The sequence below is a fragment of the Nicotiana attenuata genome, unplaced genomic scaffold (genome assembly GCF_001879085.1).
Source record: "Nicotiana attenuata strain UT unplaced genomic scaffold, NIATTr2, whole genome shotgun sequence".
NCBI lineage: Eukaryota > Viridiplantae > Streptophyta > Magnoliopsida > Solanales > Solanaceae > Nicotiana > Nicotiana attenuata.
Window position 1 is genome coordinate 636,003 of NW_017670475.1, and position 22,821 is coordinate 658,823.

At 37.9% G+C, this 22,821-nt stretch overlaps 1 protein-coding gene across 1 annotated transcript; it reads right to left on the reverse strand.

Annotated features, from left to right (window-relative positions):
* Positions 1–6,896: 6,896 nt before the first annotated feature.
* LOC109239978 (cell wall integrity protein scw1) lies at positions 6,897–15,705 on the reverse strand. The gene is made up of 9 exons (XM_019406596.1): positions 15,400–15,705; positions 15,137–15,316; positions 14,976–15,051; positions 9,962–10,094; positions 9,574–9,688; positions 9,074–9,165; positions 8,913–8,982; positions 8,722–8,804; positions 6,897–7,935 (listed from the first exon to the last, which is right to left on the reverse strand). Exons 1-9 carry the CDS (start codon positions 15,514–15,516, stop codon positions 7,842–7,844), a joined length of 960 nt encoding a protein of 319 aa, XP_019262141.1. The 5' UTR covers positions 15,517–15,705; the 3' UTR covers positions 6,897–7,841.
* Between the last annotated feature and the right edge of the window lie 7,116 nt (positions 15,706–22,821).

Below are 22,821 nucleotides of genomic sequence, written 5' to 3' on the forward strand. Positions count from 1 at the left end.
CGTTAGTTATGAGGCAACTAGAATGTGATTAATATTTTATACAATAATTAAGAAGGAAGGCACTTTTACAAAATTTAACTCAAAGTTATAATATAAAACAAAAAGATACACAACAATGTAGAGAGAAACAGAGAAGAGAATATATTTCTTCCATGTATTCAAGTGTGTACAATGTGATATCCAAACCCTCTATTATAGGATGGCATTGAGGTATACAAAGGGATATCATAAACATGGTATTAACTATTGAGATCATGGGGAAAGATTATGGGTAGGTTATGGAGGTGTGGGAGTTACAACTATAATTGTGAGAAGTAGTGGGAGTTATTTACATAATGGAGAAGAGTAGTGGGAGTAACTTCTTTAGGAGTTATAGACATCCACTACAAAATAATATTTCATAACACTCCCCCTTGGATGTCTATAGATAATGTGCCTCGTTAAAACCTTACTAAGAAAAAACCTTGTGGGAAAAAATCTTTGTGAAGGAAAAAGAGTACACATATCTTGTATTACGCATTATTTGCTGCCTCATTAAAAACCTCGCCAGAAAAATCCAGTGGGATAAAATCTTAGCTAAGGAAAAAAGAGTACAGCGCGTATTTGCCTCCCCCTGATGAAAACATCACTTTATTCTTCGGAGACGACGAATTCCAAGCTTGTATAATAACTTCTCTAATATTGAGATCTGCAATGTCTTGTGAAGAAGTTTGTCAAATTACCACTTGAACAAATTTGTTGAAGAACTTTTAAAAGTGAATGTGCTTTATTTTGTCTCCTTTGATAGTCCTTCTTTCAATTGATATAAGCAAATAACATTATCTTCAGTATTATTGGAATCTTCTCTTCAAAGTCAAGTCACACGTCTGTTGTGTGTTGAGCCCCTTGCTTTATCAGTTGCTTATCTTGGCATGACTTGAATAAGTATCAACAATTAACTGCCTTGTAAAATAATAATATGGCAGTACTCTCACATGCAAATAGAATGTTTGAAGAACGAACTTCAGGAAAATGCCTACATTTGCATAACCAACAAAATCTTGACAATATTTGTTAGAATAAACAAATCTATATCAAGGACTTCTTTTGCAATATAATCATAATAGTATTCCAGTATCTTTATATAGGAATTAAAGTATATCTCGCTAACATATTGTTATACTCGTGGTTCTAGCAAGATACATAGTGCATCAATAAATCATGTACGCCATGATTGCTCTAATTCACATAAGGATTTGCTGAAGCTTTATTTAATGAATTTCTTGGGAACCTTAATATGCTTTAGAACAGTTTAAATCCTTCAATGATTTTTATATACGCATATGAAATTTATCAGGTATTGCCAGACTAAAATCTGAAAGCAATTGTACCCACCACAAGGGAACATGTTTCCATATAATCAATATTAGGACATTTACGTAAATCTTGTGTCACCCACTGACTTTATACTTTCAGGTGTTGGGACTATCAGTCCAAAACTTCACGTTTTCCAAGTGAAGTCAATCTTAATTGCATATTTTTCATTGACCAATCATTTATCTGTCCAAATTCCATGACAGATTTGAGCTCAAGATCCTCGTCAACATTAAAAATATTGAGCGCTACATTATATCAACAATATCATCGATGATCATTTTACAGCAGTTCCATCATTACACAATAAAGACAAAACTTATCGAGATCTCATTATTTTCAGGTACCTAAGCCTCTCCCATGAGGTCTTTATAAAGTGTTATGTCATGGTGCTCTTATAGAGCACTTGCCTCCTTATTATGACCATCTTGAACATTTGCTCCTCTCCTTCTTCAAGGAATTTTATCTTTGGAACCGATTAGTCTATTACGCTTGATGTGTACCATAGACACTGTCTATCATGAACTTTATTCTATTTGGAGCATTAGCAGCTGAAATATGACATTTAGCTTTGGGTCAGCAAATGCGCCTGGCATAATTTTGCAAATGAATTATCACTTGAACTTCAAGTTCATATTTTCTTGTACGAGGATCTAAGTGTACTCATAATAATTCATTCCATGTATTACTTTTTTTTCAGCTGCTCATTTTCTCCCCCAAGTGTTGGGATCACCAACACATATCCCCAACCTTCTTTGGGGACCAATCTTTGTGCATTGTGGTGGGATAATTATATCATATCGTACATCCATATTTCTATATAGAAATTATTTGGTTCCTGACCCTGAACCAATTGTGATAGGGAGAATTGATCATAACTTGTTGGCTAGATGCGTACAAGTGATGTTGTATATTAAATAATATACCTCATACCAAATTTCGATTTGGGAGTTTTATTCTCATAACCAATGGTTTAGCTTAATTGGAGGCATACAATTTCTGCTAAACCAATTGATTTAAACCAGCATTATCAAAATAAATTATCATAATTTATATTCTGGAACTGTGCTCTAATAACTTGAGCAAGCAACCTTGCAAAAGCCAAACTGTAAATTGACAACAAACGCACATGTGACCATACATAAATGCATCTTTTAAAATCATATAATAGTAAACGGTCCACATGGCAGGTGACTGGGCCCACATATATATCACCTTTTATTCGTTCCAGATTTTAAGGGATTCAATCCCAACCTTGACTGGTATATCATGAGAATAAGCAGCACAAGAGAATTCTTGAAGAATCTTCTATTTCTTCAATATATACCAATGTGAATTCTCAATTAATTTTCGCATCACAATTGAACCGGGATGGCCAACCGGTCGTGCCAACTAATATTTGTTTCAGTAAATATTTAATTTAGGCAAAATACATAGTTTACCCATCAACCTTGCAGCGAAATCCCTGTTACACACTTCTCTTTCACGGGAAACCTTTTACACACTCAACCTTTCAAAAGTGCGTCTAAGACACACTACTTTTGACCAGATAGTACTTGCGTGTTTACACACAAAAAAAGCGCGTGAAACCCGTAAAAAATCCTATTTTTTGTCTCCCCTCCCACAGGAACCCCCTCCCCTCCCTCTAGTCTTCTTCCTCACCACCCTCCCCCTCATTTTCTTCCACCAAAAATAATTTTTAAAAGAAAATATCGATTTTAGATCTTAAATTGAGCGGATTTTGTTGGTTTATTGTCCAAATATTGTGAACATTATTTATTTGTGATAGATTTAAAAGCCTTAACATTAGTATTGAAGGTTTGGGGAAAAATCTAGAATCCACCATTGTTAGGGTATCGAAAAAAGCTTGAAAATTCAATTAGGTCTTGTTGATTATTGGGTTATTGAAACTCGATTATTTTGGCTAGTTGTTTAGATAGTGTAGTTGAATTTTGGTATTGTTGGAAACTTTCTCACAAACAACCATGGTGGTAGCAACAATGGTGCTTAAGATAGAAAATGGAAAAATGAAGAAGATGGATTTTAATTTTAATTTCTCATATTTTTTTTCCTTTTTAAAGTCAATGACACGTGTCGCGACCCTGTTAGGGCGTGAATTTCACGTTATCTAAAAATTGGTCAAGCACAAAAGTGGTGTGTCTTAGACACACTTTTGAAAGGTTGAGTGTGTAAAAGGTTTCCCGTGAAAGAGAGGTGTGTAATAGGGATTTCGCTGCAAGGTTGATGGGTAAACTATGTATTTTGCCTTTAATTTACTATGGCATGTGATTCCATCATCATGCTTATATATCTGTAGTATAAATAGAAGAAAAATCGGGTAACCTTTCATGTTTACCCATCATGATTATAGTAATATGAAGATATTCAATCTTCCTTTCATTTATAGTCTCAATATGCCAACCAATTTGGCTAATATATTTGAAACTCAAAAAGTTCCTTTTTGAGACTTACTACCAACAATGCCATGAATAATTTTATTTATTCGGGTAGTAACAAATTCGCTCTTTCGGAGCTCTCAATAATTTTGTACTACAACATCTTTTATACCACCATCCAAGTGGTGAATTTTTCCTCCACAGAAAAAGTTATCTTATCATTGTCACAATCAAAAACATTATAGACAAGACTTAATTCTTGCTTTACTTTTGCTTTACTAACTTTTTATGAGGCATGTCAAAATATTTTCAGCGCACCACATATACACGACAAATGACATATTCGTGTAACCACATAGTAGTGTTCATGATCTTTCTTTCTCTCAAACCTCCCGTAGAGGTGAGTTGTAGTATTTATTCAACCATGCATAAATATATTCTTGTGCATAATTTGTATCACATATATATTTTACATTCACTTCAGGAATGAGTCTGCATTTACAATGCTTATCACAAGTCGCATTCTTTCAAAATAATGGACTATAATCGTCAGAGCGTGCCTCATATTTACAGACCATATTGATACACAATTCCTTCACCTTTGAAGGATTATTTTGAGAACCCTTATTGTTCTCCTTTTCACAATTACCATAATAATGACTATTATTATTTTGATCTTTGGCACGCCCACATTCATTGGTCAACCACTTTTCTTCATTTAGACTTATTATGCACTGGTATCACATTCACTTCAAGAATGGAGCAAATCAAGTGGGACAAACTTCATGTTTTTTTATGAAAAATACATTATTTCTCTTTATTCATCATTATATCATCAATATGGTGCACTGGGACTCAAACCCAATGTCTTACACATAAAAGCATGTGTTAGGACTCAAACCCAACTCTTATAATGGTGCATCAAGACAAGAAACGATGTCTTACCCGCATGGTACAGTGGGCTTGAACACATCTTTCTTACCCTTGCATCATCGTATTTAATCATCATAAGACTTCAAAGTATTATCACTTCCAATGGATATAAGCGTAAACTCATCTAGTGATAAATAAAACTATAGTATCTGCATAGATAAAGGGGAGAACTAATTATAGCTTTTAATATTGTAGACACAAAAAACATAAACAAATTATGCGTTATATCTATTAATATTAACTCTAAGGAAAAATATTATATGGCTTATGCTGACAATGACGATATGGTAAGTTGTACTGTTCGTTTCCGACATAGGAGAGCTTTTAATGTAATTTTTGTGCAATGTGACAGTTCTTGTAGGGATGATCTAAATTCCGTTGGCAGCATCATTTTGTGATTTTCATTGTTAGGCAAGTTTCAATCTAATACACAGTTTGCATGTTAGTTTTTAAGCATAATCATAAAATTAAAAATTCGTGGATTAGTAAACAAAAATAGCATAAAGACTCTTACCATTGTATGTGAAAATAGATAAACATATAGTTACCTGACAACCAAAAGGGTATGGTAGGCAAGCCGTGAAAGTTAAGAAACACCTACCACAACCTAACGAAGAATGAGGCGTTCGTGCTGATAACGTGTTACAAAACTTAGCTCAAAGTTATAATATAAAACAAAAAGATAGACAACAATGTAGAGAGAAAGAGAGAGGAGAATATATTTCTTCCATGTATTCAAGTGTGTACAATGTGATGTCCAAAACCTCTATTTATAGGATAACATTGAGGTATACAAAGGGATATCATAAACATGGTATTAACTATTGAGATCATGGGGAAAGATCATGAGGAGGTTATGGAGGTGTGGGAGTTATAACTATAATGGTGAGAAGTAGTGGGAGTTATCTACATAATGGAGAAGAATAGTGGGAGTAACTTCTTTAGGAGTTATAGACATCCACTACAAAATAATATTTCATAACAGGCACAATACATACATACATTTTTCCATAATATAATGCAATCGCTGTAATTTAATTTCACCAATCATATGATGTATAATATATTAGTTATGCTGATTTTTTTTATACAACCAACCAAGAATTTTATTATCTCATGCAAAACTTTTTGGTGAGTTTAATTATTCATTTATTACTATATAATCAACCGACCGGCAATGCATGAGCTACCACCTTGTACAAAGTTACAGAAAGATTTGTATAAATATGTACTATGGTCCATAATTCATACAAATCATTGTTGTTGCTAATCGCTTATCAAGCTACTAACTTTCATGTAAATGTTGGATATGAATAAATTTTCGCTACATGTAATGTGTTTCATATCTAAAAGTATCGTTTTGATGTCCCATATGTTTGTACGTTACCTATGTTTGTAAATTAGCTGACTTTTCTGGCAAACTTTTCCGCTGTCCCATATTTTATTACAGATTTGATCTGCTTTTCTACTAATGGGATTTTGCCATTATTTTGCTTATCCTTGAGTTTGAAATTCAGCGTCCCTGTAAACTAGTTTTACGAAAAAAGTTTCACGAACTAACATCTTCAATATTCTCTTCTACCACACTTCAAATTGTATGAAAATCGAATTACTATTACCGGACATAAATTTGAAACAAAATGAGAAATGCAAAGTGACAGGCCTAAATTTTTTTAGTATTTTTTTTTTTTGCTTCTTATCTTCTTTGGGCCCTTTCCTTCTTCAATATTTGTCCTTTTACGGGGGAGAATTTTCTCCAAACGGTGACCAGTTTAATGGATCGCATAAATACTTCCGCCACAGGGGAAGTTGTTGGGAAAAGGTGCCATAAATTCTTTGCTAAAAAGCACCAAAGCCGGTTTCCAATTCCTAATTTTGATTTACAGTACTCTTAACAACCGCCTTGGAGAAAATTGTTAGAATTTTACTCCTCCCACAACATAATCATCTGCTTTCACACTACGAAGAAAGCAACCAAAGTTGCCGTTTGCCATGACATGCGATGGAAAGTTCGCTGAGTGTCTATCAATCTCGCTGTTGACTGCATTAACTCTGTGGAGACTATCTTTCCAGTCCCTCCATCCAAACGACCCCTAAATATGCAAATATTGCATAAAACTTGCTGCTGAGAGATTCGGTGCAGTCACGGCACCATGATGTCATGTACCGTTCCTTAATATATATTAATTAAAAAAAATTTATTCGGTCAGCACCTTTAAAAGTAGAAATGCTGGCTGATTTGGATTTCCTAATTCCTACAAAATCCTTTTACTGTTTCTTTTCGAAGTCACCCAACTCTAATTGTTACAGATCATATATCCAACCAGTCAACTATGTATAAAATTTCCACGAATCAAACTTTTGTTTGCAATTAGAGTTGGCTGAAAAACCTAAAAGGAAACAAGCAAGAAAGCTCAAAGCTATCACACCAGCCTGAAACAAACAAGAACCAGCTTCTCGTGGGGTGCCGCATGAACATCTATAACATGCTGTGCACATTCTGCAAGCGGAACAAAATACCTGGACAAAGCAACTCCAGCAATTGGACATCCCCAAATAAAAGGAATCCCCGTCGTTTTGCATAATTACCTGCATAACACAAGCACAATGCTATTTCCAGACAATCCAGTCGTCTAGGATCTGAAACATGGATGTTATAGTGTTATCATCAGTTTGCATTATGAGGTTAATGGAGTGACTGACAACCCTAACCAGAGAGAGTTGAGATGCATGCTAACCGCATTATGATCTCACTTTATGATGCACATTCTATTTCACTCCACACATAATATGTTGATAAGGTGCTAAAGAAGTTAGACTTGAGGGTTAAAAACATATCTTAGCACTAAAATATATTCAGCAAAGCAATTCTCAAAATGTAGAATAGCATGTGACATAATAGACCAACAAGATTTAACACCACAAATTAAATGCATCCTTCCTATGACATGTCATAAAATGTGAACCCTGAATAAGCTGACAATTTTTGAGATGACCGTGCTTCAAATGCATGTCTTGGATAAACTATGATATGATCCAAAAAGATGTTCATGTCAAGATGCTAATGCTCATGACTTGATGATAGCAAGGATGCATGCAACAGCTGCATGATGTGTTTGTAATTGGCAGAGCATAGAGAACAGAATACATCCCCTGCAGCTACTGGTAGGTAAGAGGTGGAGGAGCTCCATTTGCATTAGGGGCACCAACTGGGTGGCCATCCTTCCTTTTCCCAAATGGATTCTTTGAATATGTAGCTGAATATTAAGGAGAAACATGGCCATCCAAAGAATGTTGTGCTAAATTATACAATTTAAAACTCAAATAACTAAAAGGAGTACTTCCCATGAGATGGTGACTATACATTTGTAGCATAAAGTACCATATCTTACTATTTTCATATAGACCTTTGCTTACATAAGTATTTGGGAAGAGGCTATAAATAAAGTTTATGGTTCTAAGGAAACATAACCCTTTCTCAAAAGTCACATGCAGAGGTAGATAAAGCACTATCACCATCTTCTCTTTTCATTATGGATGTCAAAAAGGACTGGTGTCATCTCAGGGAAGAAAAAGAAAAATGAAAAAAGTTTTAGAAGGTTGGCTACAAAATTTTCGCAGAAAAAACAAACCAATATCAGGAATAAAACGTTAGTCAGGTGTCATCCTGTTAACAGCAATCTCAATGATATTTCAAAACAGATGGTTATCCAATTTCTGGAAGCTCCAAGCTCCCAATACCAAACGGAGCTTCAGCAAGCAAATATTGCCCCTTCAGTGTCCCAACTCAGGATAATTTTGTTCAACTAGGTTGTATCTGCAGAGGCACAAAGCCCACAGGATACGGTCCCAACATCAAGTCCAAGTCAACACTTGGAAGTGTTTGATTTTTTTATATAAGAAAAAAAAACTCAACACTTCCAAATCGGCAGTCAGATTCAGACTGCTAAAACAAAAGAGTGGCAGAAGCAAGAGAAAGGCACGATTGAAAAATATCAAGCTCCAGCAGATGAGACAGCTAAACAAGTATAAAGGATATTGAATTCGCATGCCAACTGAACCAGAGCTCGGTATGACAGCACCCTGCAAACTATGATGGACATTGGTGGCACTATTCACATCCTGCATATGCCACAGACAGAAGTTGATGATAACATGAAGTAGGAGCATAAAATATGCACACAATCAAAAAATGCATAAAAAAGGACCCCAGATAGGCAAGGAACTTACTTCAAATTCAATGAAACACACCGTATGTCTTTCCTGTCTCAAAACCTTCATCTGTTTAAAACCAGGTTGTCTGGTAGTACATTAAACAAATGATAGATTAGAAAATAGTTAAGACAGAAAAATCTTTTGCATAAAAGCAATAGCAAATTGCAGAGCCGTACGCGCTGAAAAGGCCTCTCAGCTCGTCCTCGTTTATATTCTCTCCAAGATTGCCAATAAATAGGGTATTGCAAGGAGGGTTATCTTTAGTATTCTACAAGAATGCAATAAATAGATCAGTGGACACAGCAAAATACAAACTATATCATGCATGATGCATTAATCTTTAGAACGAACATATACTGCACAAATGCTACATACACCAGCTATATAAAGCATAACTGTCCCACCAATTTCAGCAGTAACACAGTCTCAAAAGAATCAGCAGAACACAGATATCACCGTACTGAAGGAAGTCAGATCCAACCAACTTAACAATAAAAATAATATTCTAGTCCTAAACGCATTCGCCATAGTAAACCCAAATCAAAAACAGAAAGAACAAAACCTAAAAAGGAAACATAAACAAAAAGGCATGCAGGAAAGATGTCAACCGTTAGTTAACTCTGGAAAAATTTCAAATCTAACACAAATGACAAAGTTAGAGACATGCATGCATCACCTGGATTGGCACATAACTGCTAGGTGCTGGCACAGGAGCAGGTGCAGGCATTGGCATGTGAGGAACAGGGTAGCCTCCATATGGATCGTACGGTGGAGGAGCTTGAGCGAGATACCTGAGAGACAAGAATCATTGTACTTTTTTTAGTTTGGGGGGTTTGGGTAGGAAATAAAGGAGATACAACCATTAACTACTAAATAAAAGGAACCATTAACCTCCTTTTAACTTTCATTTCTTTTTTCAAAAGAAATAAACCAATAAGGAACTTGATTATACTACTCCACGAATTAGCTCTATGTTGTGAGAACAATCAATCCCTATCACTATCACACTTTTCATCTTGGAGTTCATCTTGAAACAAACATTTTGCATTTAGAAAAACTCTTACCCATGTGGCCCCCAGACAGGTGCAGGGGGAGGGGGGTGGAAAGGAGAGGGACTTGAATAACCAGAGTGTGTGTAATCACCCCCAGTACGCAAACGTTTACTCTGGTCATGTGCATTTGAATCACCTACAATCCCTGCAAACAAGTCAAATAAGAGCTTCAGAAATGAAGAATTGTTATCATAAAAATAGTAGAATCCCGTGTAAACATAGTTGTGAATTGTGATAACTATAAACAAGTAAATAACATAAGAGCTTCAGAAATGGAGATCAATAAAAATGTGAAGAAAAAATTATTAAGCCATTAGAGTTTCTTTATGTATCTTGATGTACTATCTAAAGATAACTCCTGCCCTTTTAGGTTAGTACAAAAGCGAGAAATCTTCCAACTTGCAACCGAATTCATGTAAGCATTAGGTAAGATGATTACAACAACAAGGACAATACATTTTTTTTAAAAAGAGTTAGGTATCTGAGGCACTAAAAGATCAATTACAAATTAGGAAAATTAAGAATATTTGCAAATAGTGGAACAAAGACCAATAGAATTTTTTTGTTTTTTTGAACTGATAACATTTGTATATATTAATAAAATCAGCACATAGATTGTACTGAAAACCATACTTACTGGTAAGTGCAAATAAGAGAGTTGGTATGCAATCCTAGCAAGACCCTAGAATATCTAAGAACGAGACACAGTATCTTATGTGTTAATCTGTTTACACCAAAAACAAAAGAGTAGAACACAATTAAGCTTGATCTTCTGCATTGAGTTGCTTTTGTCCTCAAAACATCTAGAATTCCTCTCTTTCCGGACTGTCCACCAGATACATGCTCGGACAGTCCTCCATCTATCTGTGTTTGTTGTTTCAGCTCCAGCTTCATCCCAACGGAAAAAAACTTCAGTAATCCTACAGGGTATTGTCCATGAGATACCCCTGAGACTAATAAAATATTTCCATAGTTGGTCTGTTATCTTGCAATGTAAAAATAGATGGCTAACTGTCTCAACATTTTCCCCACATAGAAAGCATCTTGAGCACAATAAGATTCCTCCCTTTATGAGATTATCATGGGTTAAGACAGCCTCCTTTGCTAGTAGCTAAGTGCAACAAGCTACCTTGTAGGGAATCTTGGTTCTCCATATATGCTTTCATGGCCAATTAGTTGTCTGTAGATCAGTTGGTTCAAAATCTTATATGTTGCCTTCACCCGGTAAACACCTCTGTTGTGACTCTGCCACCATAGTGAGTCCACCCCATTCTGTATTCCTTTAAATGCTTCCAGATTGTTGTAAAGGTCGGCCAATCTTGCTATCTCCCGGTCATACAACAATCTTCTAAGTACAATATCCCAGCCTTGAGAAGTCCACATGTCAGCTACTGTCTTCTGTTGGTTTTGTGCCAGACCATATATATCAGGGAAAAGTTCCTTTAAACATCCATGTCCCAAGAAGTTATCATTCCAAAATGAAGTTTTGTTACCATTTTTCACTCTAACTAAGGAGTGATTCTTCATTATAGGCCAGAGTGCCTTGATAGATCTCTACACACTAACTCCATATGATGTATTGACTTTCTTCGACACCCAGTTATCTTCCTCACCATATTTAACTTTGATCACATTGCTCCATAAGGTTTGAGGTTCTTGGGAGTATCTCCATAGCCATTTCATTTTGAGAGCCTTGCTTTGATTCTTCAAGTTTCTGATACCCAAACCACCTTGCCTTTTTTCAACTATGAGAGATTTCCATTTCACCAAATGGAAGACCTTTTTCTCCTTATTCCCTTGCCAAAAGAAAGACCTTCTGAGTCTGTCCAATCTCTGAATAACTCCGACTGGAATTGAGAACAGTGACATCATATATGTAGGAAGTGAATCTAGTAATAAGTTAATTAGGACAAGTCTTCCTCCCATTGATAGATATTGTGCTTTCCACCTGGACAGCTTCTTCTTCTAGTTGAGGATCGATCAGCTCCATGTCTTCTATGAAGTCTGAAAATTTCACCATCTCTCGGGACCTCCTCAAGCAGTCCCTTTTTTCAGATGGGTACCTTGTGACATTAAAATCACCAAAAACTGCCCAAGGACCTTCCATCAAACCCCATCACTGCACCAATTTCCCTCCATACTATTCTCCTTTCTATTATACAATTGGGAGCATATACCCTTGTTATATGGCATGCAATATTCTATAAAAGAGCCTCAAATTTACATGTCAAGGTATAGGCACCAATCTGTAAGACCTCCCCTTTCCAAACTCTGCAATCCCATAGCGTCATCATACCCCCTCTCGTGCCACTAGCTTCTAGACATGCATACCTCACCCATCCCACCACAAATTTGACTGACAAACACCTTGATTTCCCCCTCTAATTTTGTTTCCAAGCAAATAATGTCTGCCTTCCCGTTGATCACTAGACTCTTTATGATCCCCCTTTTCTTCTTGTCATTTATTCTCCTTACATTCCATGATATTAAATTGATCTTCATAATGCAATAATAGGCAGATTATTTCCCCTATTTCTTTTCCCATCACTCTTGAATTTAACATCAAAAGAGGCTAAACCTTTTAACTCCAATGTACCTTTGAATCTTTGTTTCTTAACATCCACATCTGTCTCCAATCTTCTGACTTGTCTGCAGCTATCAATCTGCATAAGTAACTCCAGAGCTTCTTCTTCTGCTGACAAATTGGCCTTCCCCCATTTTAATACAAGCCATATCATCGTCTGCCTTCTGTCCATGTTTCCCTACTTCCGTTTCACCTTCTGACTGGTCGCAAGCCATTTGTGTCTCTGCATGTGTCACAGTTTTGAGATTTTCAGTAGGGTTAGAACCCATGCGTTGATCTCTTTAGGTGCCATCTTGTTCGAGCAAGAAACACATCCCAACTCCTCTATAAAATAGACGAGTCTTTTATCTTCAGTGGGCTTCCATAAAAACTCATTAAAAATGACTTGGGCTGAAAGTCAGGCCACTTTGATTTCGTCTCAGAATTGGGTTTATTAAGGCCCAAATCTGTTAATTTAAACCCTGGACCATCCATGTGCATGTCATGTGCCGTTCCCTTATTTTTGAAATCCCAAGCAGTACTCCCACGTGCTCGTTTCCCATCCCATCTACAGCTATCTGGCTACCATGCTCCTTTACTAGCTCATAGGGTTCCTTTGTCCATCGGTCTTTCATGTAATTCGAACCCTTTTCTTCTCCGACGATCTCTGAGTTTGACGTCGGCTTCAATTCAAATCTTGCCTGTTTTTCAGCCCAGATTGGGATGAAAAATCTTATCCCATCTCTTTCAATCACTACCTCACTAGGTAATTCCTGTCGTCGCCAACGATTTCAATCCTAGCCCACTTGAGATGGTTTTTAAGATCTGTTTCTTCTACAGTAGCTTTCCATCCCCCGCGGAGATCTCCTATTTCTTTGAAGATCTTCTGTGACCACAGATGTAGAGGAACTACCATGGCTCTAATCCAACTGGTTTTAACAGTTAGGGAGTTCGGTATACAGCCTGCAGTGGGATTCCACCATTCCAGATGTAGCTTGCATTTTTTCCATCTCCATTCACCTTGGAGAATCTGCTCAGCCATGCTTCTATTCGGAAATTCGAACAAGAACAGGTTCCCAGTCATCTCATAAGAAACCAGCAAATTCCATACTAAAGCTATAAAGTTGAGGAGCTACTCAAAGTTAATGTGCTCCAAAGTATTGCCCTTTCCTTTCTTTTCTATTTAATCAGTAAAGTGCTCCAAAGTATTCCTGTTTGCGTTGCTTAACACTAATGTGAAATTATCCAAGCAAGGTGAGTAAGCAGCTTTCACAGGGAAACTCGTATTTTGACTCTAAGAACCGTTTGCACCGAGGTTTATCCTCTACAATAATAGACAGCCATTTTCCGCATCGCAAATCTTACCCTCTAATGTGAGCTGGGTGGAACGGGTGCAGGAGGAAGAACAGGCAAAGCCAATAAAAGATTCTAATTCCCTAATCTCCTGACGGAGTAGTTAAGATATTGCTTGACGTTCAAAGAATTTTCACCTACTACCATCCGCAAAAGGAAATCTCATGTAAGTTACATAAGTTCTTTTCACTGGATATCTACTCAAAAGAACAAGGTTGACCCTCCAGGTACGTATGCGGTGTCCTAATATCCAGCACATAATCCCACACGAATTTAAACCAGAGATTATCAACCAACGCAATTCTAGATATGTAAACTCAAGACACAACACATCTCACTGAGTAATTACTAGCCAGCACATGCAATAGCTTGCTCTTGTAAGATTTATCTGAAAAGCTGAGTCGCTTTAAAAAGGAACAACAGTCAAACTCTTATTTTTCTTTTACTTTAATATTAACAGTCAAATTCTTTATTAATCTTCTCAAGAACCTTAAAGTTTATGGTTACATAAGCACATGCTGTCAGAAATACAATGGCCCATAGACTTCCAACCGACAATCGCTTAGCATTCGCTCTGTTAGAGTAACACACTGGTTGCGGATGGGGTATTTGGCCTCCTATATAGTTTTGGGCAATCATCACCTCAAGGGCTAGCTTTTGGGAATGAGTTAGGCCCAAGAGTCTTTACATACTCAAACAAAATGGAGTATGTACTTATTCTTTGGAAAATGACAGCTGGATAGTTGTCTTTGACTCGAACAAAACTGCACTTGTAACTAACTGTTATTGAGTTCATATTAGTTAGTTTCACAAATACCCTCCCCCCTCCCCTCTCCCCCACCCCCCGAAAGAGTAAGAGAATAATCCTAAATGACTTCTCAATCGCCTTTGTGAACATCCTCTACAACATTTCACTCAAGCATGAACTTATTGGAGCTCCTCAAACAAATCCACCAAAGATAGTACCCCAATTTATAATACTTGCATTAGTTAACCAAAGAAAGTAAGCTTCTTTTTTTCTGCAACACCTCGATTATATATGAATATGAATTTAACTTTTTCAATAAAAGCACAAAGATAAAAATGATAACTTGAAGAATAAAAAAGCACCTCTTTTGACAAAGAGATTCTTCTTTGCCATCTCCGTGTGCAGAATACATTTCGCCTCCGTGTCAAAACACAAACCCTAAATCCATCCAAGAACGAATCCATGCATAATTAAGACGTTTATGGCGAGAAATAATCTCCATAAAAGTATAATGAAAAAAGACCTGAAGGGCGTCCTTGGCACCAATAGCGAATTGATGGTTAGAGAATAGGGCAAAACCCATGGGAACTTCGCCTTTGAAATTGACCTGAGATGCTTCATAACCTGGTAGCCACCTCAAAAGGTTCACCAATTCTCTCTCCTTTACGTCCTGCGGTAGCCCAGAGATGAAAATCGTACGAACCTGAAAAATGACAGCACAAGTAATTAATCAGAACAGTGGCGGATAAAGCGTCAAGTTGAATGTGTGAGGATATGCGTGTTTACCTCGTCGATAGGCATTAAGGGAGGGTGATGATGTGGCGGAGCTGCGGCAGAAGCAGGCGGAGGACCTGGAGCTGGAGGCCATTGCTGGTGGTATGGGTGAATCCCAGTACCGGCCATCTGCAATCGATGAATCCTTTTACTCAAAGCTCAATTTCAACGACAGCACTATAAAATCTAAACCCTAGAACGAGCGATTTGAGAATTTGGGGTAATAAGAAAGACGACAAAGAGAAAGTGTGCGCGCGCGCGTGTGTGTTTTTTTTTTTTTTGCTTTTTCTTTTTCTTTTTCTATTGGGCGGAGAATGGTCCTCGTTAGAAGAAAAAAAGGGAAAAGGGCCCCGGGACCTTCCGTACTTATACTGTTATAGAATGATGTTTATGCATTATATTAACCATTTAATTGCAACTCTAATGTTTTAAAAGAGTACTTCTTTTTAAGAAAATATTCTTTTTTCGAATTACCCTTTCAGTATTGAGTATTTTTATTTGAGGTTTATGTTGTTAGATATAATATTATTTTTCTACATACACTAAAAATAAGATGAAATAACAATGTTATAATTCTTTTCATAAATAATTTTCGCTCATAATATTAATGCGAAATTATTGTTCCTTGTCAAATTACATGTGGATCGATAAAAGATAACTTTAATCTCTTGAATGAAGAATAACCAACACAATTTTGATAATTTCATGGAAATTCAAACCAGAATATCAAAAAATGAACAATAAATATCATTGTTTACCCTTAAAATTGGATAACAATTAAACTTATAAGTGGTTTTAAGGATATGTGATTTCACTTGGCACAAACTGAGAAATATGAGAACTAATGTTAGAAATTAATTGTAAAACAAAGCAAACCAATATAATTGAGCGATTATGGCCCTCGAGCTAGATCGCCCTCGAACCAACTAAGTATGCTTAATGGAAAGTATGAACAAAACAACACAGCTTAAGAGAGAAAATATAAGGTATTGCTTTGTTATGCGTGAATATGATGATTGCAAAATTATTAGAACCCCCTTTATATAGTAGAGGAGTTCTACTTATGGTACAATTCTAAATATAGAAGAAAATCTCATGATTGGCTAAATGTCCGATCTTGATTCGATACGTGTCGAGATTTCTGCCACGATCCTTGCCCGATCAGGGATATTTTGGCTTTCTGTTATTCGATTTAGCAGGCTTCCTTCGATCTCGCTCGGTCTCTATCTCGCTTCGGTCTCGACCACGGTTGGTCTCAATCCTGATCGATCATCGACTCACGAGCTTAGCAATCCTTCTTCGTGCCATGGTTCAATTCGATGCGAGGCCGAGCCTTGGTCTGCCACCCCGGTTTCGATTAGCCATACAAGATTAAGGAAGCCCGATTCTGACCGTATACAATCATTATATTAAAGAAATAAATGAGTCGAGGTCAATTTAGGGGACAAGAATAACACAATATGATAAGCCAAAACATGGATTGTAATCGTCAAATCGTTGTTAGCCATATCAGGGCATCGTGGACTGGCGAACCATTTTGCCCGTTGGGACCTCGAGTACGATTCCTAGTCCAGATCCTGATGCGTTAGAAGCGCCATCCGTATACAAAACCCATTGGTCGTGTACTTTGGCGGAAGTAATGGTGGTTTCCCTTTCGACTTCGGACATTATCTTCATACTGAAGTCGGCAAGAACTTGCGACTTTATCGATGTTCATGGCTGATAGGTTATATCGTTCTCGCTCAGCTCTGCCCACTTGGCCAATCTGCCAGACAATTTGGGTTTGCGCAAGATACTCCTTAAATGAAAAGTCGTGACCACCGAGATGGGGTGGCATTGGAAATAAGGTCTAAGCTTTCGTGAAGCTACGACCAGGGCTAGAGCTAACTTCTCGAGGTGAGGGTACCTCGTTTCAACGTCGACCAAAGTTTTTCTAATGTAATAGATCGGAGATTGCGTACCTTTATTTTCTCGTACTAGGACTGCACTTACTACGACGTCGGAAACGGCCAGGCAGACAAGAAGGCGCTCTCCGGGGTCTGCCTTAGCAAGCAACGGTGGCGAAGATAGGTAGGCCTTTAGTTCTTTTAAGGCGTTGACACATTCGGAATTCCATTGGAGTCCGTTATCCTTTTTGAGTATGCCAAAAAAATTGTGGCACCTATCGGAGGACCGCGAGATGAATCTTGACAGGGCGGCTATCCGGCCGGTCATCTTTTGCACTTGCTTTTTGCTGGTTAGATTTTCTGGGATTCCTTCTATGGCCTTGATTTGGTCGGGATTGACCTCGATGCCTCGTTGTGATACTACAAAGCTGAGGAATTTTCCAGATGTCACACCGAAAGCACATTTTTCTGGGTTTAAATTCATACTGTACCTTCTGATTATGTCGAAGGCTTCCCTCGGGTGGTCGATATGGTCTTCCTTTCTCTTTAACTTGACCAACATGTCGTCTATATATACTTTCTTGGTCTTGCCGAGTTGATCTTTGAACATTTTGGTCACTAGCCTCTGGTACGTTGTCCCCCCCTCCCCCATTTTTTAACCTGAACGGCATCACCTTGTAGCAGTATGTCCTCTAGTGGGTGATGAAGGTCGTTTTTTATTAGTCCTCCTCCTCCATGAGGATTTGGTTGTAGCCCGAGTAGGCGTCCAAGAAGCTCAGCAGTTCGTGCCGGCTGTAGCGTCGATGAGTTGGTCGATGTGGGGCAACGGGAACGAGTCTTTTGGGTAAGCTTTGTTCAGATCTGCGAAGTCCACGCACATCCTCCACTTATCATTTTTCTTTTTCACCATGACCACATTGACAACAGATTGAGGGTACTTCGATTCTCTGATAGAACCATTCACCAACAATTTTTCGACTTCTTCACGAACCATGTCGTTTATTGCAGAGTTGAACTTTCGTCTAATTTGCCTTACTGTGGGGTAAATAGGTCGACGTTCAACTTGTGAGTTGCTATTTCCTTTGGGATACCTGGCATGTCTGCATAGGAAAAAGCAAATAGGTCTACGTTACTTTTTAAGAATTGGTGAAATTTACCTGTATCTTGGAGTTTATGGCCAATGAAAGCTTTCTTGTTGTGGTCACCGTCATCTAATTGGACGGGGTCGAGGTCCTCTACGGTTGACCTCGTGGCTTCTATTATTTAAGGGTCACTGATGACGTCTTTCCTTTTATCACCATCTGACCCCGACTTTGTTAGCTGCTATGCTTCCCCGGCCTTTCCTTTTAGTTGTTGGGTGTATGTGCAGTCTTGGGCGATGCAGTAGCATTCTCGGGCCGTGCGTTGCTCTCCCCGAATGCAGAATACTCCCCAGGGGGTGGGAAATTTAATGACTTGGTATAAGCTGGAGGGGACGGCTTTCATAGCGTGTATCCATTGTCGGCCTATGATGGCATTGTATGTCGTATCCTGGTCCATGATGTGGAACGTGGTCTCCAAGGTGATGCCACCAGCCAGGACGAACAGTGTGATCTCTCTGGATGTCCGCTCAACTACATTGTTAAAACTTGTTAGCGTGATGCAACGTGGCACTATCTTGTCCTCGAGCTTCTTTTGGGTGAGAACTCGAGGATGGATGATGCACGCGCCGCTTCCATCATCGACCATAATATGTCTTACATCAGTATCAAAAACACGTAAAGTAATGACAAAGGCGTCATAGTGAGGAAAGACCAAACCGTGGGTATCTGACTTATCGAAGATGATACTTTTTTCGAGTTCGTCATACCGTTCGTGGGTGATTGACCTCTTGAGTTTGTGGGTGGTGGTGAACTTCACGCTGTTGATAGACGCGTCGTCGCCTCCTCCGATGATCATTTGAATGGTCCGAACTGGGGAAGGTGGTTTGGGCGGCCCCTGGTGTTGTTCTCGTCCTCGGGCGAAGTTGGCCCTCCCTCGATCGCTCATCAACTCTTTTAGGTGCCCTTAGTGAAGCATGTTCACGACCTCCTGTCTAAGGGCGATGCAGTCCTCGGTCTTGTGACCCCGTTCCTGGTGGAATTCGCAGTGGTCATGTGACTTTCTAGTGCTCGGGTCGGACTTCATCTTCTCTGGCCATATTACCTTTGGACCAAGCTTTTCCAGTGCATAGCTATTTCTGGGGGGAAACACAAAAATCGTGTGCTGATTATAACGAGGGCATACCTCTTTCATTTCGGTGGATTCCCGTTCGCAGCTTGGATGGACCTTCATCGTGGCGTGGAGGTGGCATGAGGGTGCCTCTGACATAAGGCTGATGTTGTTGATACCCAATTTTTTCCTATATATTCTAAACATGTATAAATACCTTCAAAATAGCATATGTATGCATATATAAGCATACACAAGGCTTTTGTTATTTTTTCCATAATTTTAAGAGTTTAAGTTGACTTATTTCCTCCCCTTTTATCCATAAAATCCCCAATAATTTTTTTCAAAATTATTGTTTTGATAATTTATTTATTTAATTTCTGTATTTATGCCAAAATATGGCTAATGTGATTTTATGTATTTTTACAATTGAATTTAGTATTTTTAAGCTAAATTGCATGTAATTGCATTATTAGCCCTTTTTAAGATATAATTATATTTTATATGTGTAAAATTGACCTCTATATTTTTAAAATGTTAATTATGTATTTTAAATCATTTTGGAACCTTGAATTATTTTCCAAAAATTACTTATTATTTATTAAAATTAAAATAGGGAAAAACTGGCTATTTAAATAACAACCAAATTTGGCTTTCAATTATAGCCAAATCGGACCCCAATCCCAGCCCAATTTTATACTTAATACCCCGACCCAAATCCAATCACCCACTACCCGACCCAAGCTATTTTAAATCCTGGCCGTTGATCTTTTAGATCAACAGCCCTCATTTCTCCTTTCCTTTTTAATTTCCAAACGACCCCTAACCCTACTCACTTTCCAAATCCTCGCCACCCTCAGATGCTCTCATCTTATCTCCTCTCTCAAACCTGACCCTAGACTCCGTCAAACGCCTCCTTCTCCGGTCATCTCCGGCGACCATCCTTTCAACCCAAGCCTCCAATGAGTCTCTCATCGCCTTGCTCATCATCTCTAAGACCTTCAAGGGTCCTAGGTCATGCCGATTTGGACCTAGGGTTTCTGTTTCTGTTATTTATGGCTTCTCCGGTGTGATTTTGGGCAAAATCACACCTTATATGTTACGATCGGTGAAGTCTGCAACAGTTCTTTCGATTTCTATTTGGGTTTCCTTTGAAACCCTAACTCTCGTCTGAATCTCTCAGATCTGTGTATTTTTTACACTTTAAGCATGTTTCCTTCTATGGTTTGCTTATTCTCGAGCTTCTTCTGAAAGATCCTCCACTTTAAACCGTTTTTACTTTCTTTGAAAAACTAGGGTTTCTAGGAGATCCTTCTACGCTTTTTTTAACCAATTTCCTTATGATTAAACCTTTTTTCCTTGCTTATTTTTGACCGATTTTATGCTCCCACTGCTTTTCTTTTAACTCGACTCTGTTAAAGCCCTAATTTTTAAGATTTTCTTTGCTGTGGTTCTGTGAGTTAGCATGATTTTCTTTGCTTTGTAAGTTAGCATGACTTCTTTGCCTTGGTTCTGTGTGTCAGCATGATTCTCTTTGCCTTGGCTCTATGTGTTAGCCTATTTATTTGATTCTTGTTGATCTCTCGTGGTCACCAGGCTTCGAATGTGTTTACTGAATTCCTAGCCTACTTATGTCACTTCTATGTGACTATGCTCACTTTGTTTGTTTATCTCTTGATTCTTGCTATCAATATGGCTAACCTTGCCCTTTGCTACGTCTGTTGAGCTCCTCTATTTATATGTTGAACATACAGAATCATGACTCCCTCTTGATTGATTTTGATTTCCTTAATTGATGGTGATTGAGAGATTTTCTTTTAAAGCCTTACAAGCTTTACCCCGTCTGTTTAAGCTGACTGATTTCCTTGCCATATTTGCTATGATACTTATTTCTACTGAGTTGTGTCCTTAATTAAGGCTTTNAGTAATTGCTCTCAAAATTATCATTTTGTGAATAATTTATTTCCATTATCATATTTACACCAAAATATAATTAAGGTGATTTTTGCATATTTTTACAAATTTATTTGGTATTTTTGAAAGCTAATTGCATATAATTGCAATTATAACCTATTTTATGATTAATAGCATTTTACAATTATAAAATCATTTCCAGTATTTTTAGATTAATATTTATATATTATTAATTAGTTCAGTGCTTTAAATTTGTTTTTAAAATCATTTTAACTATTTTATATAAAAATAAAGAGGGAAATTGGCTATTTAACACATAGCCCATTACTGTTTCAATTTTATCCCCAATTTAACCCCACCCCATCAGATTCAATTAAAATCCAATTGACCCAAGACCCAACTAAATTCGCCCCAGCCCAATCCCTAAACTAACCCGGCCCAACTCCGAACTAATCTGAGCCGTTGATCAAATAAGATCAACGGCCCAGATCCCTTTTCCTTAATTAAACTCTCACCTACCCCCCTGATCCCTCATTTTTCGAGACCAGTCTCTCTCTCTCTCTCTCTCTCTCTCTCTCTATCCGTCTCTTCCTCTCCTCTTTCTCTCTAGAACCTTCTGGTTCTTCTTCTCCGATGGCCTTCACCATCTCTCCGGCCACCTCCAGCCTCACCTCTTTCGACCACCAGCCGCCTTGAAGCCTTATCTCGCCGGTTCCCTCCATCTCTGAGACCCCATGAGTCTCCACCAAACCAAGACGGTCACTGAAGCTTTGCACGAGTTTGTTTCCGGCCTTTCTCCGACGGGTTCTGGTGCTATAAACACCATTATCCTTGAGTTTCACAGCCAGGTTTCTCTTACTTCTCACTGGTTTCTTATGAAACCCTAATCTGACCCAAGCCTCGTAAATCTATGTATTTTTAACGATTTTCAATTCATACCTTTATGTTTTGCACTACTCTCTACTCGATCTTTACGATCGTTCAAGTTTTAAACGTTTTTGTTCCCTTTTGAAACTAGGGTTTCTTAGCCCCTTTTCGAAAATACTTTATCTTCTGATTTTGAGTACTAAGTCATGATTCTCAGTACTATTTCTAAACATTTTTGCTTAAGTCTGATGAAACCCTAGCTTTAGGGTTTATATTTGTATTATTATCGTGTTTGCTTGTTTGTGTGTTCTTCTCTGAGTTCCGTGCTCTTTGCTTTAATTTTGTCGCTAGTGTTTCATTCCCTCTGCCATTCTGTGTTCTTCGCTTAAGGTTTCTCTGACTGTTTACATGGTGATTTTATACTGATTCTTACAAGCTCCCTTTAAGACTGTGATACTTGCCTTAAAAATTGTGATTTTGTGTATTTTCCTTATGGTTTGGTATTGATTCCGAATTGCTTCCTCAATCAGTGGGATACCTTCCTCAATTAATACTGATCTCCTAGGTTTTCAATCTC

Excerpts from the sequence above, each read along its gene's own strand:
- LOC109239978 (XM_019406596.1), bottom strand. The coding sequence starts at position 15,516 with ATGGCCGGTACTGGGATTCACCCATACCACCAGCAATGGCCTCCAGCT. Across the intron at positions 9,166-9,573 it reads GCAGTTATGTGCCAATCCAG|AATACTAAAGATAACCCTCC; the intron begins GTGATGCATGCA and ends GCATTCTTGTAG. Across the intron at positions 8,805-8,912 it reads TGTGTTTCATTGAATTTGAA|GATGTGAATAGTGCCACCAA; the intron begins GTAAGTTCCTTG and ends TGGCATATGCAG.